The 17,723-nt window shown below is 35.9% G+C and overlaps 1 protein-coding gene across 1 annotated transcript in view; it reads right to left on the bottom strand.

Moving 5' to 3' along the window:
* The window catches only part of GPR125 (G protein-coupled receptor 125), an 81,315-nt gene that overhangs the window by 47,868 nt on the left and 15,724 nt on the right, over positions 1 to 17,723 (bottom strand). The window contains exons 3-6 of the mRNA XM_008587225.1: positions 12,346 to 12,417; positions 7,421 to 7,492; positions 5,187 to 5,347; positions 3,204 to 3,417 (exon numbers count right to left, since the gene is read on the bottom strand). Coding sequence (XP_008585447.1) covers positions 3,204 to 3,417; positions 5,187 to 5,301 — 329 coding nt within the window. The 5' untranslated portion in view covers positions 5,302 to 5,347; positions 7,421 to 7,492; positions 12,346 to 12,417. The remainder of the gene's footprint in view (positions 1 to 3,203; positions 3,418 to 5,186; positions 5,348 to 7,420; positions 7,493 to 12,345; positions 12,418 to 17,723) is intronic.

Here is a 17,723-nt window from a genome sequence, read left to right on the forward strand (position 1 = left end):
TAGAGTGACACAAAAAAGTTTCACATTAAATTTAAATAACAAACATAGTCTGTCAAACAGTCTACTTTGTAAGGCTCTGCTGAACTAGGAAGAAGTATATAAACAATCCTGGCAATAAAAATCATTCCTCAATCCAGAGGTTCCCAACCCAGTCCAAAGAGGCTTTATTGACTGGGTAATTTTTCCACAGTGCCCCCCAAAAATAGCTGTAGGGGAAAACCGTATATCTATCTCCTAATAATTAGTAGCCATTTGAAAAAATCACACACATAAATTTGAAGTAAAATTTATTTCATTCTTAAAAATAATCACAACTTCCTAATGGGATGTAGGTACCTGCTGGGTACTACAAAATTAACCAAACCTCAGGTTCAGATCAGACAATAACATTCATTTCTTATTCCACAATGATTTCCACATAGTACTAGCTTTGTACCATAGTATCTGCCCAAAACCCAGCATCCCAAACTACAGTACCAACAATGCGATCAATGCTTATAGTTTTCTTAGAAGATGAAATTGAAGTTACTTCTTTCTTTTTAAATGTCCAAGACTTCTGGAAATATTAGTCCAGAGACTGCTTTTAGACATTGAGAGTATTGCTAAAAAGGATCCAGAAAAAATCCAAAATAAAGTCTGCAAAATATATTAGACCCTAGTTCCCCATGGTTTGTGGTGTCAACATTAGATCATGACACCTGGAGCTAGTAGCTGTGCAGTGTCCAACAAGTGTCGAGTATCACTATGCTTCTCTCAAAAACTTAAAAGCATATCCTACAGCATTTCTGTGAATTCACTGTAGTGCCCCAGTGCACTTCAGCAGCCCTCTCAGGAACTATGGTCTAACATATTTTTCAAATATCTTTCTGAAAAGCTTTCAGCAATATTTTCAATGCCTAAGAGCAATCACTGCAATAAAACTTCCGGGAATCCTCAGCAGCTTTAGAGATTTAAGGAGAAAGACGTAGCTTCAATTTCATCTTCTAAGAAAACTAAAAACACTGATTCTTACTAATGAAGGATAAATGACCTGAGGAAATCAATGACAAATCAATAAGAATCTCAAGTTAACCAATTCAATAACCACAAATTTCCTTGTTCTACAATGTCTTCATTTTTCTGGGGCTACCTCTGAGTAAAGGACTTCTCAATCTTCATATAAAAGAGTTTCACTTTAGTCAAATGTTTCTACCAACAAAAATGTCAGGCTAAGTTGCTGCTCTTTGAATTAATTTTTTGTACCACTATAAAGAATTTAGATTAAATGTAAGCTGCAGAAATAGATTTATAAAGTAAATCTACTTACTTTACAGTGACACAACTTAGAGTTCTAAATTAATCAAAGTTCTTTTATATAGGAAATGATTCTGTTCTACTCTCATACTATATGTCAATTATTATCTACTTACACGATAAACTGCTTAAAAGTATACAATTTCATGAGCTTTGACATATGTATACACCTATGAAATTATCACCACAGTAAAAATAGTGTAACAATGAATATATCTGCTAATAAGGGAATTCTGCTTCTGGTAATGGTCAAGCAGCTCATATTAAACCACCCTTCCTGCAATTATCAATTATAAACTCTCGACAAATTATAAAGTGACAACTATCTGAACACATGAAGAGAGATCAAAAGCAGGCAGAAACTAAAGAGGAGTCGATACCAGCAAGATGGAATTGGCACTGGGGAGTAGCTAGGAAAAAAATTTCAGTGGCTTTTGCTCAAGGGCAGGCGCCACTCAAAGAGAACTCACAATCTCACTGCCTTGAAAAGTCAGAAGACAGAGGCTGGAAGAAGATTGGCTGAAAGCTTAAACTTCTATGAATAAAATTCACCTTTTTCTCTTAGAAACCCCTGAACTACACATACAGGTAGGGTAGATGACAAGATTTCGGCTGCTGCCTACCAGAGGAAACAGAGCTAGGAGTTTGAGTTTAAGCCAAGCTAACTGCCTGACCAAAGAAAACTCAGCTCTCTCTAGGGGAATACAATAGAACCTAGAGGTAGGGGTCAGCAAACTTTTTTTTCAAGGGCCAGACAGTAAATATTCTAGGTTTTGCTGGCTAAGAAGCAACATTGAGGATATTACGTAGGTACTTAAATAACTGTGTGAAATGTAACCTTTTAAAAACGTAAAAAACATTCTTAGTTCATGGGCTTAGTGAGACAGATTTGGCCCACAGGCTGTACTTTATCAACCTTTCCTCTATAGCAAATCATTCACAATGCCCAGTATATATCATCCATAATTACTATACATATAAATATTTTTTAAAAATAGAAAAATATAAACCATACTCGAAAGAAAAGCAGTCAGTAGCAATGACCCCAAGATGACCCAGATGTTGAAATAAGCAGGCAAGGAAGAATTTAAAAGCATCTACTCTAAATATGTAGAAGACATAAATAAAAATGCACTTCTAACAAACAGACAAGAAATCTCAAGAGAGAAACAGAATAAAACAGAACATTTGGCCCCAGAAGTTCTCAGACTTGAATCTCAACTCAAAGAACCCTTAGGTTCTCAGGAGTTTTTTCATGTCAGCCTAGTGAGTTTGCTGTGGTGCCCTGGCAGAGAGTTTGGAAACTACAGCTCTACACTAATAAAAATTCAAGCCAAGGTGGTCTAGGTAGATACACAAGAAGGAAAGAAAGGAGGGAGGGAGAAATTCAATAACTACAGGTAAAGATTTTACCAAAATAAAATATCTGGTGAGTGATAATATCATATATATTTTTAGCCTATTTTTTACACTTTATAGAGTTTATTCAAATTAATTCTTATGGTTCTCACACCAATCATGGGGTTGACAGTTCAGATGTTATATTCTCCTATACCAGTGGGTAGGGAGTGGAAGTACCTTAATATGTTGCATTAATCATGAGACAAAACAAAAAATTAAGTGATTCCTAAATGTGAAAATATGAGCTTAACAGCAGAAAATGGTTAGAAATTAGATTTGGCACTAAAAATTTACATTTTTCCTCCTAAAACTTGAACCAAAAAGTCTCAAACTTTTAAAGTTTTTCCCTTTTATGTTACTTTTAGAAGATAAATAACAATCAAGAAAAGGAAACACCAGACATTTGCATTTTTAAATGCAAGAAGATAAAGTATTACTGCAAATTCTAACTAAACATGCAATTCCAAAAGGATAAAATCCACAGAGACAATTCATCTAAAAAAGTTTACCTTGCAATGAGTGAACAGTTGTGAATCATGTTCTTTTCAACAAAGATACCCTGCGATTCATCAGTTTCAACTATTCTCCCATCCTGATACCATAACACTTGCATGTCCTGGTCAATATACGAAGCCATGCACTGGAAGGGAAGACTGTCTCCTTCAAACACAACTTGACGATGAGATGGAGTCATGTAGAAAGATGGCAATTCAAGGGGAGGATCTAGAAGCAGTAACACAAAGAACCAGTAAGCAAATACGGTACTATATTCACACGTTATAATTAAAATCTATAGAAATGCTTTGTAAAATTATAAAAATAAAACAAATATTCCTCGGTAATCAGCATTCTAGTGCTAATACCAACAAGAATGCTACTGAGTTAAATGGTCACAGATATAAACAAAATTAAGTAAAATTAAAATGAAACCATTTCATACCCAGTTCTGACATTTAGAATTGTTCCTTTATGATGGTATCACAAGAATATCAGGTGATCAGATACAAAATAAAAGAATAAGCTCTAAAAGGATACTTAAATTTAGAGAATGAAGATGGTGATAAGAATATGCTGATATTTGTAATTTTAGAATACATTGTGGAGATTGTATTACCTTTGATTAAAAACACTGGTTTCTGGTTGTAAAAGTAATACATATTCATTGTAGAAAATTTTGAACACTTAAAGAAAAAATCTTTTAAGATCCCATAGACTGTAATCATTTTTTAAAAAATGATATATTTGCTTCCAGTCAGAGAAACAAAAGGAAGAGACTTTAAATACATGTGCAACATATACACAAATACCATCATTTCATTAAAAGCCTTTAAAATATTTAGTCCCTTTACCTACCACAACAATTCTACTTTTAGCAGTGTACTTAAAAAAAAAATATATATATATATATACACAAAGAAATTAATCACTGCATTATCTATGGAGTGAGAAATGATTAACAAGCTAAATATGCAGTAAAAAGAAAGTTGTTAAATTATGGCTACATCTATACAATGTATTAATATACATCTATTTTGTATGATAAGGAAATAAGTTTATGTTATTTCAACTTAAAAAAGGTTACAGAGTATTACCAAGTATAATATTTTTGTTAAAATATAGGAAAAGGGTACAGGAGATGACACACCAAGGTCTTAACATGAGCTATCTTTCAGAGAATGTAAATATGGGCTTTCTTTGCTTCTTTTAATTTTTTTGTCTCCTTTCATAAATCTTAATTTTCAACAACAATGATAATAAAGGAAAAGAAAACTAATGATAGGATTGTTTATTTCCAAACACAAACATTAAACTGCATTCTCTATCGTTTTAAGAACTATTTTTGGTTTATGGGGGTCGGGGGGGTGTCATTTAACACATGGCAAATGTGTTCTTTTCCTGTCTTCAGATAATTTTTCAAAATCATGATTTTCAATAGTTGCAAAATCCTTCATTAAATAGATGTGTCACAAGTAATTAAAACAATTCCCAGTTCCCAGTTTTTGAGAATTTAGTATATACTTATAGTCTGAACACTTACACACATAGCTGATCATTTCCTAAGAATTAACTCCAAGATGCAGAATTACTGGATCTAACTGTAACAATCTCTTAAGAACACTGACACACACTGCTGAACTTCAATTTACACTCCCCCCCCCAACAATGTGTGCATCCTGAGATTTTATTATTATCAACAAATTCCTGATTTGCCAACTGACAGAAATTCAGAAGATCTATGCTATTGTTTGGTTTTCCTAAAGAAAGCTGTTCGAACCTAAGAACAGCTACCTTAAAGACCATTCAAAAAAATAATGCTTTTTAACCCAGCTGGCATCATTGTTGGCTTAAACTAAATACTTTCAAATCAACGAAGATTAATGGCTGTAAACAGTTCTGTCCAAGTGTAAAAAGAATTTCACAGTTTGTAAAGAAAAACATGGTAGCAAGTCAAAATATGGTGAATACTTTCTCAGTTTTGATTTCTCCCTTACCGCATGTCAACAGCTCCTGCTTCACACCTGTGACTGGCTGGGCCTGCAGTGACTTAGGATAAACACACCTGGTGTCCCGTACAGTGATGTTCCTCTCCTTTACCCAGCGATGCATCCACAGTATGTTACAATCACACAGAAGATACTCAGTCTGAAATTCTCTGTAACATACAAATACAAATTGGAGATTACAGCACAATAATCTCTTGAATACTTTTTTACTAAGCACTGAATTCATATGCCACACATTATGCAGAGTCTGGCTAATAAAAATATATACAAGATACTGTCCCTTGTCAACAGGTAGGACATTATATAATAGGGGAAACAAAACATAATTAAAATAAGATGCAACATGTTCCATAAAGAAATTTAAAAAAATGCAAAGAGCAAATATAAGCATATATTTCTAACACAGTGAGTTTGTTGGCACAGGGTTCACCTCAGTTTTGGCAAGAAAAAAAGAAAGAAAAATGAAAAAAGGGAGGAAATGGGATGGGATACAACAGAGGGAAAATAAATTTAAAAAACAATACCAGAAGGATGAGCTGATTGACTTCTAATTCCTACGCACCACCTTCTGGTCAGTTCCTAACACTACTGGGTAAAAACACTGGCAATTCTTCCCATTTCTTTGGATGAAAATACTTCCCACATTCCTGCTATCCAGAGCCTCAAAAGCCAGATTCTCCTTTGCTATCTTTTTTATTTCCTAATCTTTGCAAAAATGGCTGACTTGAGCCCACTAAACACACCAAAAGGAAATGTTTCCATTCAAAAGCAGCCTTCTGAGTAAGAACAGTAGTGGCACCAAAAAGAGAGACCAGATGCAGTCTGATCCAAAGCTACTCTCAAAAAACATATGCCCGCCTTGAGGATGAGGGGCTGGATGAGTGCCTAACCTATTAGCTACACCCCAATGAAAACTTCTAAATGAGATTTAATGAGGGAGGGTAGAAGCCAGCACCCACTGAAGAGAGGCATCTGGTAGAGAAGAAATTTTTGCCTAACAAAAGATACTCAATCCCATAAATTACATGCAATTTGAAAAACATTATATTTAACTGTAATTCCAATAGACATTAGTATATCTTACAGTTTGAGATTATATTAAGGTTTATTTGGAAATACAGTTACCTCCTAAAGTAACTCTTGTGCAAACTCTGTTAACAAAATTGTGATTAGGGAAAAAAAAATCAACCAATTTTAAATCTATAGAGAACTGTATAACCTACACTGACTTCATAAAGCAGGCAATCTAAATAAATATCCCTAGAAACACCAGTAATAAGCTGTGAATTCAGTTTGTAGCAGAGATTACAAGATAAAATTAAATCCCTGAAGTACAAAATATTCTTAACAACAAATTCTACATAAGGAGGGATATTTTATACTTTGAGGATTTAATTAGACAAACAAAACATTTTCTGATTTGAAAACAAAGTTGCCTTGGATTGACTGTCCCAAAACTTAATACCTACTGTAACTGTTGAGGGTGGGAAATCCTATTATGGTAATTGATTTTTTTTCTTTTCTTTTTTTTTTTAAAGATGATCAGTAAGGGGATCTTAACCCTTGACTTGGTGTTGTCAGCACCATGCTCACCCAGTGAGCTAACTGGCCATCCCTATATGGGATCCGAACCCGTAGCCTTGGTAATTGAAAGGTGGAATCTTGAAGAGGTGATTAAGTTGATGGTTTAATGGTGGTCGTAGGAGTGATTCTGAGGGCTTTAAAAGGAGAGCCTGTGAGAGTCTCTCTCTCCCTGCTCCACCATTTTCTGCCATGTGAGTGAGATTCCTGCGTTGCTGTAAAGCCACCACCAAAGAATAGCCTCCCCAGATGTGTTCCCTGGACTTTGGACTTACCAGCCTCTGAAACTATAAGCAATAAATTTCATTTTCTTACAAATTACCCAAATTCCATGTATTTTGTTGTGAGTAACAGACTGGATTAACAAAAAAGTCAAAGAGAAACAATTACCAATTTATTTCCTCTAAGTATATATTAATATGGCACAGTAGTCTAAGGAGAAAACAGTTGCCCAACCCTGTCATGCATTATCAAGGCTCACTGTATGTTTTTCAATGTGAATGCAAGGTCTCAAGTAAGATTCTAATTTTTGCAGATTGGCAAGATTTTCCTCATGAAGTCTCTTAAACAATATACTAAATGTTTTTAATTTTCAAAAACAGATATGTTTATCAAAATACGAGAAAAAAATTCTTACTTACAAAGACCGTAATGAACCAAGATAATCAAAAGTTCCTTGAGATAATGAAGAAAACAAATTCCCTGAAAGGTTTCTGAAAAAAGGGAAACAATTTCATTTTTAAAAATACTTAGAATTAATTACATATCATTTTTTACTATTTTGTGTTTTCCAAAGCGTACTATAATCATTAAATAAAGAAGGAGCAACTGGTAAATATTTCCTCCAAGGTTGAAGAAAAAAATTATTCTTAACCTGGTACAAAGGAGTAAAATTATTAAAAATATATTAATGTTAAATAAGGATTTTTCTATTAAACATCAGGGGAACCTAAAAGGTTCCTTACTGAATTCCCACTAGAATTACTCTTCATGTGTTCACTCAGTATCATTAAAGTAAGCAACAAATAAAAATTAAAGAAATAACAAATAAGAATTAAAATTTTAAAAAATAAGAAAAGGAAAAGAATGACCTCAGTGATCAGCAGCAGCAACATAATGTAACTGAGGAAAAAACATTAGCAGAGTGGAATAAGTCCAGGGTTTAAAATGAAAGATTTGGGATATAATTACTTAGCCTCTGTAGTTTCCCCTCTTATCAGATGACTTTAATAAATAACCTAAATCTTGTGGCATTTTGTCAGTTAAACTCAGAACACCCTATGCTCTAATCTGAGTAGCTGGTTAAACCCATAGTGATTTGACCAAAGTATTTCTTCCACACTTGACTATGAGCTCCAGGGCGGGGGGTAGGGGAGGGCCCTGTATATCTAATTTACTGGAGTGCCTCTGGCAGCTAATCACATGCTGGGGTACAGAAGGTGCTCAGTAATGGTAGCTGGTCATTCAGGATATACACCCCACCATCAGGAGGCCTCTGATTCGAAAACAGGACTGAGGGCTCTGGGAAAATGGTAGCATGACCCAATCACTCCAAGATCTGTTCTATGCCTATTTAGACCTAGAGTTCTCAACAAATGACATGGGGGTTGGGGGGGACAGCAGAGGATGGAACAGAAGTCTGGAGACTTGCAACAAGGCCGACTTCTCCTCCAGAATCTGGGCTGAATCCTTCAAGTATGGGACAGAGTGCCAACTAGGCAGATGGATCCTCCAGTGAGAAAAGGGAAGTGAATTGATCTGGGGAGGTCAGCTGATCCTGGGACACCCACAGCAATGTTTTCCTGGATGGAAAGATGTGATATCACACAATTGCCAATCCTGTGCAAATTAATATACATACAACGAACTTCAGTATGAACAATGCTGAACTGGTTTTTATATGTTTTAGGAATTTTCTGAAATAGAAAGGCTGGATAAAATTATTCTGATCCTCAAAGAAATGTCTAGGAACTTAAAGAACAAACAACAAAGGATATTTACAAATTAAAAGAACACTGAAAGAGATGCCCTTTTCTTTTGTTTGACCAGACTGGATACCAAATGTGGATTTTGAAAAGGATACACTGATAGGAATGTAAATCACCATAACATTTTATGAAAGTAACCTAGATGCAATTAAAATGAATAACTGTACTTTTATGAAGCTATCTCATATGAAATGATATGATTACCGGGATCGTTTAAAATAACACAGACTGTAAGACAAAAGATGGTAGGTGTAATCAAATCAATAGCTATGAGTTGCTAATGTTGAAACTGAGGCAATGAGTACACAGAGATTCCTAATATAATTATCACTAAGACATTTCTTAGATGTCTGCCAAGATTCCATAATTGTAAGATGGAAATAAAAATCTATATTGAAAATATAGGATTTAAGTATATAAACAAAAGAATTGTATCTAATAGTGACCACTGGATTCTCATATGTGGACTGTTAGATATATTTCGTTGGAAATCACAGAAGAAGGAACCACACTGCAAAAGAACATGCCATCCTCTCAGTAAATCCCAACACACACCGATTTTTCCTCAAGTGTTGGAACAGACTCTTATTTGTTTGGCTGAACAACAAGTGAAGTAATTAGCTTGAATTTGGGGGCCATAAAAAATTGTGCATATTTTAAAATATCGACTCATACTCCAGCTGAGATGCTCACACAAAAAAAGCAGAACGGAACTGAGAATGACAATGACCACAGCAAAGTCCCTGCTCCCTGAATGTAGCGGCAGGTGAATTATCCACCCGCACCCAGCCCCACTCTTACGTTGCTGTTTCTCCCTCTCAATTTTTCTTTCTTTACTTATTTCTTCCTAAACAGAAATATCCAAATTCATTAAGCTGCATACATATGATGCATTATGTGTGCATATACAGGGGTGTTTAACAGGGCAGAGTTGTTCAAGGTAATCACTTGGATCCTCAAGGAGGAATGATTGACTAAATTAAAATCTGTTCTCTACCTGGAATATTCTGTAGCCATTAAAAAGTATGAACTAAATCAATATGTACTCTCTTGAAAAGATGTTAGTAATATGTTAGTAAAATCTTTTTTAAAAGTAGTTACTAAATATAGTGGATTTTTAAAGATCTGAATGCACGCCTATACATTTCTGGGGGTAACAGAAAACATAAAAATATATACACCAGATCCTTAATATAGGCTATCTCAGGGTGACATGACTGAAGCTATGAAGGGGGACTTAACTTTTCTCACGTGTTTTTATTACTCAATAATATCCGTAATGTTTTGTATAAAGCAAGTTCTTTATACAAACTTTTTATATACATGTAAGTTTTTCTACAAAGGAAATTGTAAAAGGGAACTTCTTATAAATATCACGCATATATTTCTGAAGGAGAAATATTAAAGGCATAATTCTTAGGGCAAAAAATATAGATATTAAATTAATCATAATTAATTTTTTTTTTTTTGTCTTTTTCGTGACCGGTAAGGGGATCGCAACCCTTGGCTTGGTGTTGTCCATACCGCGCTCAGCCAGTGAGCGCACCGGCCATTCCTATATAGGATCCGAACCCGCGGCGGGAGCGTTGCTGCGCTCCCAGCGCTGCACTCTCCCAAGTGCACCACAGGGCCGGCCCATATAATTAATTAAAAAAAAAAAAAAAAGTTTTTGGTTTTCTGATCTTTCTCTGCAAATTAATTTCCTAAGTGAACTACAGAGACTTAACATAGTCCATTATCAACTCCCAAATTTTGATCTACCAGTTATTTCTACTGCTACAGTGGGATGGGGAGGGGGTTTTAGGCGTATGGCTGTACCTCTCTGGGATAGTTCAAGAGAACCTCTCTTCCATCAGCAGTGGCAGAGAGCAATATACAGAATTAATCAATTTTATACCCCTACCCCCACCCATGTCCACTGAGGCCTCTGACATACTTAAAGAAAGGTTTTTTTGAATTCTTAACCTAAATCTCCAAAGCCAAGACTTGTTTCAAAATGATGAAAAGCAGGCTGTCTGTCAAGGTCTCATCAAGACCCTGAGGAGCCTCAGAGTTCAGCCTCCTTGGCTAAGAGGCCCTGTCAGTCTGAGGTCCCAGGTTCCAGGGCAACCCAGAGAGTTCAGCTGAAGAGTTGGCAGATGAAATAGCCACAACAGTGAACCACTCTACACTCACTTCTTTTGTATGCTTTCTCTTTGGGGTGGGAATCAGTAAGAGGAAGCTCTCTGATTCCTAATCTAAGAAATGTCCTACATGCTCCATTACTTATCAGATTCTCTTTCCACTTGTTGGATTGAGAAAATGTTATTCTCCACGTCTGAAATTTTACAACCAGTGTATGGCCTGGCTCACAGAGCTCAGAAACCTGGGTAATGAAGCAGCCCATACAAATCATTTTTTCCAAAGTTTCCTGATTCATAGCTCTAGACTGATGTCAACCCAAATTATGATAAGCAAATCCACTGAAATATATTCCTGAAAGTTAAGAAGCAACCTCAATTATGGCTTTTTCTTTAAAGAGTATTTAAAGGATATAAGCCAGGTATACTTCTACATATACCACTGACTGCTTCATTTAAAAGAGCCACATGGGCTACAAAATCATCTCAATCAAATCTCAAAGTAGGTGGCTCGACAGTGTTATTTTTATGGTTCAATGATTCACCCGGATAAATGTTAATTGCATTCTATGACCTCTAAATTCTCACAACAGGTATTAGGTAACTGGTAAAAATGTAACAGATGATCCAAGTTCTAGAACTTCCAGAAACCTTAGCTTTTGAAGCAGGAGGCAAAGGAAACATTAAGAAAATAGTAACCTGCCCTAACACAATCTCTGTACCACCCGGCCTTTTTTCTAATTACACCCAAACAGAACTTTATCTTAAAAACAAAATCAAAGTATATTTGATGGCTTATACAAAGTTCTTCCACATTTATATTACACATAAATCACAATAGAGATAAGTAGTCACAGATAATTTAAATTTTAATTAATACATATAACTTTGAGGCACTATTAATCCTACTCTATAGATGAAAAACAGAAAAGCTCAGAAAAGTTAAACAACTCACCCAAAAATCACATGGTCACATGGTCAGAGGCATGATTCAAATGGTTATTTTACTCCGAGTCCATGGCCTTCCTCTTCAGAAACTGCTCCTGCCCTTATTTTCACCTCCCTGCATCACTGGTTTAGCTTTCTTTGCTTTCTAACTGTCCAAATATTTGCAAATCTTCTGGACCATCAGCTCACACTTTACCTTTTCCAAGAAATTTTCCCAGACTAGCAAAGCTTTCAATCAAACCTCTCAATAAGAACATGTTCTCTGCTGCATGTACTACTGTGTATGTGTACGAGGTATGTATACACGTGTGTGTTGTGGTAATGTATTATCATATTCTGAGGACATTATATCTCCATGATAAAAATTGTGAGTTCCTTGTCCCTTATTGCTTCTATAACCCCTAGAGTTGTTACTTTAATATTAAACATATCATATAGGTGTTCATAAATATTTAGGTACTGGTTCAAATGCTTCCTTATACTTCAATAGGAAAAAAGAGACGTACTTACAGCCTAACCAGATTGGTGAGTCCTCGAAATATGTCTGCATTCAGACATCCAATTCGATTATTTGTCAGGTCCCTAAAGAGAAGGGGGAAAAATGTCTTCTATTAGTTTTCTTGGTTAATGAACGTCTCACGCATTCAGTATTTAAGAACGGCACGCAGGTATCACACAAGACTTTTCAGCATCTTTGAGACATTTATCCATCTCAAGTTAGATAACAACAGCACTGAGAGAAAAAATGATCCTTGCTTTCACTTCTGGCACATACAGACTAAATGCTGCTTAATTATAGTACTCTCTATATTTCAAGCATTTACTTCTGCAAAATTATTCAAGATAAAACTGGACTAGTAAAAATGAGACTCAATTGATCTTACTGTCTGTGATACAATTCCTCAGATGACCTACACAGATAATTATGCCAGGGCAGTTGGAGAACTGAGCCCAATCCAGACAGCAAATAAAAGACAATGGTTAAAAGGGTAAATAATCAAAATGATGGAACTTTTATTTCCTCAAGAACATTTAAAACTTAATGCTTTCTAACTTCATTCTTCAAATACTCAGAAGTTTTGACTGTAATGAAAAAACAACTAAGTTAGCTTGTACTTCACAAATCTATTTTAACCTCCAAGCCAAATTACTTTTTCTTTATTTTTTAGGTTAAAAGCTAGCATTTATTTAAAATGAGAAATAAAACCATGACAAATTACAGATACTAAAAATTTGACAAATACTACAAATATTACAATATACAGAAAAACAAGATAATATTTTTAATGATTAATTGCACTATACACCTCCAGAAGCAACTTTTCCCTACCTTTTTTGACTGCATACTTTTTTATTTTAACTTATTTATTATTAGCATATTCATTCTTACAAATCGTGGTATTTCTTTATGCCCTTAGCCTGACCTATCACTTCCCCCAACCCCCTCGATCCCCCCACCTCCAGCATCCTTAGGTTTGTTCTCTCCTTCTGAAAGTTTACCTCCAGAAGCAACTTTTCCCTACCTTTTTTGACTGCATACTTTTTTATTTTAACTTATTTTTTATTAGCATATTCATTCTTACAAATCGTGGTATTTCTTTATGCCCTTAGCCTGACCTATCACTTCCCCCAACCCCCTCGATCCCCCCACCTCTAGCATCCTTAGGTTTGTTCTCTCCTTCTGAAAGTTTAACTTATTGTCCAAGCCACACTACTTTAACAATATCTAGGTAATGGTCCAATTATTTTTTCAGTCACTCCTAACTTTTATTTCCTATCATATGTCACTTTCTAAATAGTTTTTTTTCTCCTCAATCTATGAAATTTTTACCCATGTATAATTTTTAGTTCATATTTTGTTCCCTCTCCTTACTTATTAAGCTTTATACCATGGATGCAATTTTATTTTTACATTTAATCAGAGACCTGCAATGGTTAAAAAGTGAAAACTTTATGTTGGAAGATAATAGTTGACAATTTCCGTAACTTTCAACCAGGATGTCTTTGATCATTGTTCATCAGTGAACTAAGTAAACTCTATGCAAGAAAACCCTAAAACAATAAATCTTAATTTTTATTAGTTGTTAGATTTTTAATAATTCATCCCACTTTGAATGTCAATAAAATAATTAGAACAAGTTCTCTAAACCAAACTTCCAAAAATATTTTTCCATTTTCTTCAATGTCCACAATATTCTCTGTCGTAGAGAAGTACAAGTTCTTTGAATGACATTTTGAGTTATTCCTTAGAAAAGTGATTTGCACCATCCATTTCCAAACAAAAACTGGTAAACTCCAAACTGTATACTTGGGTAATGGCACAAAACATATTAGCTTAACTAGAAATGATAAGGACATAGCATTTGAATCAGGTACCTATTCATTTAGTTTTTCCCTTAGCTATTTCAAAAGCTACCTTCGGTAATCCTGATGGTTCAATATTTTCATAGCTCAGCCTTCCCTCTATTATGGCAACTTTTGATAAAAGAATCTTAAGCAATACAAATCTTTATCTGTGCCTGTTTTTCTGCAGCTCCAGTTCCTTGTAATATTAAAGCTAAGTGTTTAATCATGTGGGACTTTTTAAAATTTTTAATTCCAGCTGATTTTCCTTTTATTTCTGGGTTTTACTATTTAAGAAAATTAGGCATCTATCGTAAATTGTTGCTTAAACAAGTATTTCTGGGCTGTCTTCATTATCTTGTCTCAATTCTGAGCTTTTAATGGTGTAATTACCATTGATTTTTCAGGAAACAATGTTACAGCTATACCTACTTAAAATAGTATTTAGATATTGATAAAGGATTTTCATTTGGATTGAGAATTGGCTTGAATTTGTAGATAAAGCAAAAGAGAAACTGAATGGGTCTAAGTTTCACCTACTTCTGATAGTTTATTCTTCAGAAAGCCACTCAATCCTGATTCAAATTATCTATAAATTAAACACAAAGGCATGATACACTTACAAAAACACTTCACATGTGTCTGTCAAGTGAGATACACAACTGAAACGAATGATTTAAGGCTCCATAAGAAAAAGTGCCTATGTCTGTAAGCAACTAGCAAACATTACTACTGCAGAATATCTTTATACCCCATTGAGTTTATATATAGTATAGGACTCCTTCGGGTTGCCACTTGTGTACCGTAAGTTCAATTACAAGTCAGCTGTTTGGAATTAATAATGTATTTTCTAGCAGGAAGAACATTATAAATAGCAATTACCTTCCTAGGCAAGAACACAAGAGACTACTTACTGTGTAATGCAATGAAAAAATGCTAAGGCAACGCCTGGTACAATATCAGTAATTAAATTAAATGCTACTGAATAAGAACTTTTTAAAATTTATTTCAGATGGCAGTACTTGAGAAATTATTTACTGAAGGATAAAGAACTAGATGGAGAACCTAAGGTATTCCACAGTACTTTTAAAACACCCAGATGAAACTGCTTTTTATTAACAGGTTTCCTTCAACCTGTATCTCAGCACAGAGATATCATCAGCATTAATCTTTTTATTACCCATGGATACAGTGATGTGGATCATGGAGGGAGGGAATAAGTGTTCCTGTCTTACAGTATGACACTGACATCACGCTCTTCTCCTTGGAAAAAAAGGCTGGGTGGAAAATATTCTAGAAGTTCTAAAACTTTAGTATCAGGATCACTGGGAGGGATGGTTAACACCAAGACTGTCCAGCCCCACCCCAGAGTTTCTGACATAGGAGGTCTAGCCCCTACACGTGTGCTTCCTACTTGAGGACCCACTTTCCTAGGTGGAAGCAGCACAAAGTGACTTCTCTATTACAAATCAAGCTCACCTGCTGCTGTCCCTCCTCTTCCCAGTGACTGTTTCTGGAGGTGCAACTCGCTCGTGGCCGTGCTCCACACCTCCTGCCTGCATCTGTATGGCTGAGTCCTAACAACTTCCAAGACTCTTAGGGGCTACCCTCTAACTACCGCTTCATCGCTCTGTAAACAGACAGCAATCCCATACCCGGGCTCTTGGTCAGTGTATATGAGTCCACAGACTGCAAACCCCTCAAGGAGTTCCTGAGTTACTGTGTATCTCGGGAACATGGCTCACTGTTGGGTGTGCATTTCTGTTGAACTGAATGGATGCTGATCTCTGTCTTACCACTCTATGTTGCTACACCTGGTTGATCCCGCTCTTGCTGAACTCTCCTCCTTGTTTGATTCACTGAAACTCTGATGCCCACCCTCCCGCAGCTCTTATCAACTTTACGTGGAACTCCAATCTCCACTAACACTACTGACCCCTAGACCAGTTTTTCTGACTTGCTTCATTGAAAAACCCTAACTGGAAAGTAATAAATGCAGAGTGAGTGGAAAAGAAGAAAACTGATGAATAACAAGATATCCTCCAGACATCCCTGGGCATCTACTGAATGCAGGCAAAGACTGAAATGCAATGAACCACTCACCCCCAACAAAAACTACGGTAATAAAATTCCCTACGACAGACTAGTCTAACTAAAATTTTAAATAATTTTACAAGATGAAGACAGACCCCTTTAACTCCTATTATTAATCCTTTAACTCCTATTATTAATCATTATTGATCCTATAGAATTCTGACCTGTAAGACCACCCAAGAAAAAGAAATGGGAGAACTACAGATGTCACGTTTTGGATGAAAGATAATTTTACTTACAAAAGTAATAATTTAGGGGTCGGCCCGGTGGCGCAATGGATAGTGCGCCACTTGGGAAGCGCGGCGGCGCTCCCGCCCGAGGGTTCGGATCCCACATACAGACCGGTTCCCGCTCACTGGCTGAGCGAGGCGCGGGAGCAACACCGAGGGTTGCGATCCCTTGCCGGTCCCGGTCCGGGGGCGACACTGAGGGTTGCGATCCGTTGCCAGACACGGAAAAAGACAAAAAAAAAAAAAAAGTAATAATTTAAGAAAACCTGCAGAAATAGCACAGCCAACTCTTACAATTGGATCTGACAATAAAAAGGAATAGGTTTTCAATGATGGAATAATAGACACAAGATGTCAAAAACATTAGGATGGAAAGTCAGTGTCAACATTTAAGTCATGGCATAATTAAACTAAGAGCAACCACAGCCAGTTTTACCTCTATAGATAATATGGAAAACCAGTTAAGACATAAAAAATACCCAAGCACCTCTGAGGTAAAAATAAATAAATAAAACTTAAAGAAATAATAAGAACCCAAAAAGAAGAGACAGGGGCCAGCCAAAAGGATGACTGTAAGAAAAATGAAAGGGAGGAGCTGGTCTCCCTCCATCATATCTTTTGTCCCTGGTTTCTCCTGGTTTAAGTGATTTCTCCTTATTGCCATCAGAAATATTCTGAAACATAAATAAGATCATGGCAACTCCATATTCAAAAAGTTCTGGTAGTCCCCTACTATCTGAAGAATAGATTCACAATTCTTTAACACAGCAGGAGGTCATATCTCCAGCTCCATCTCCTAACATTTTCCCCCCTTTCTACTTTATGTTCTACGCAAAGAACTAGACTACTGTCCCAAAAGGCATGTTCTTTCATCCCTATGCCCACTCTGCTTGCAATGCCTTTTCTGTTATTCTTCGATACATATTCATCCCTGAGGAGCACATTCAAATCTAAATGCAGTGGCAGGCCGTTCCCCTCTCAGGTTGTCCCTCCTTTTCCTGGCAGACTATTATTATTTTACTTGGCAGAGCACATGTACACATGTTAGAATGCATTTTCATTAACTACTGAAGGGTAAGCAGAACATACCACCCCAAAATATGCCACTTGGGCATAAGGATTATTTTGAGCTGAAAGCAATTGAGAAGAAACAGACACACAAAAAGCTCTCTGCCTACCCCCATTTGTCTAAAAGAATTTAAATTTACAAAGGTGTCTCTC

This window comes from Galeopterus variegatus, unplaced genomic scaffold (assembly GCF_000696425.1).
Source record: "Galeopterus variegatus unplaced genomic scaffold, G_variegatus-3.0.2 Scaffold4301, whole genome shotgun sequence".
NCBI classification, from domain to species: Eukaryota; Metazoa; Chordata; class Mammalia; order Dermoptera; family Cynocephalidae; genus Galeopterus; species Galeopterus variegatus.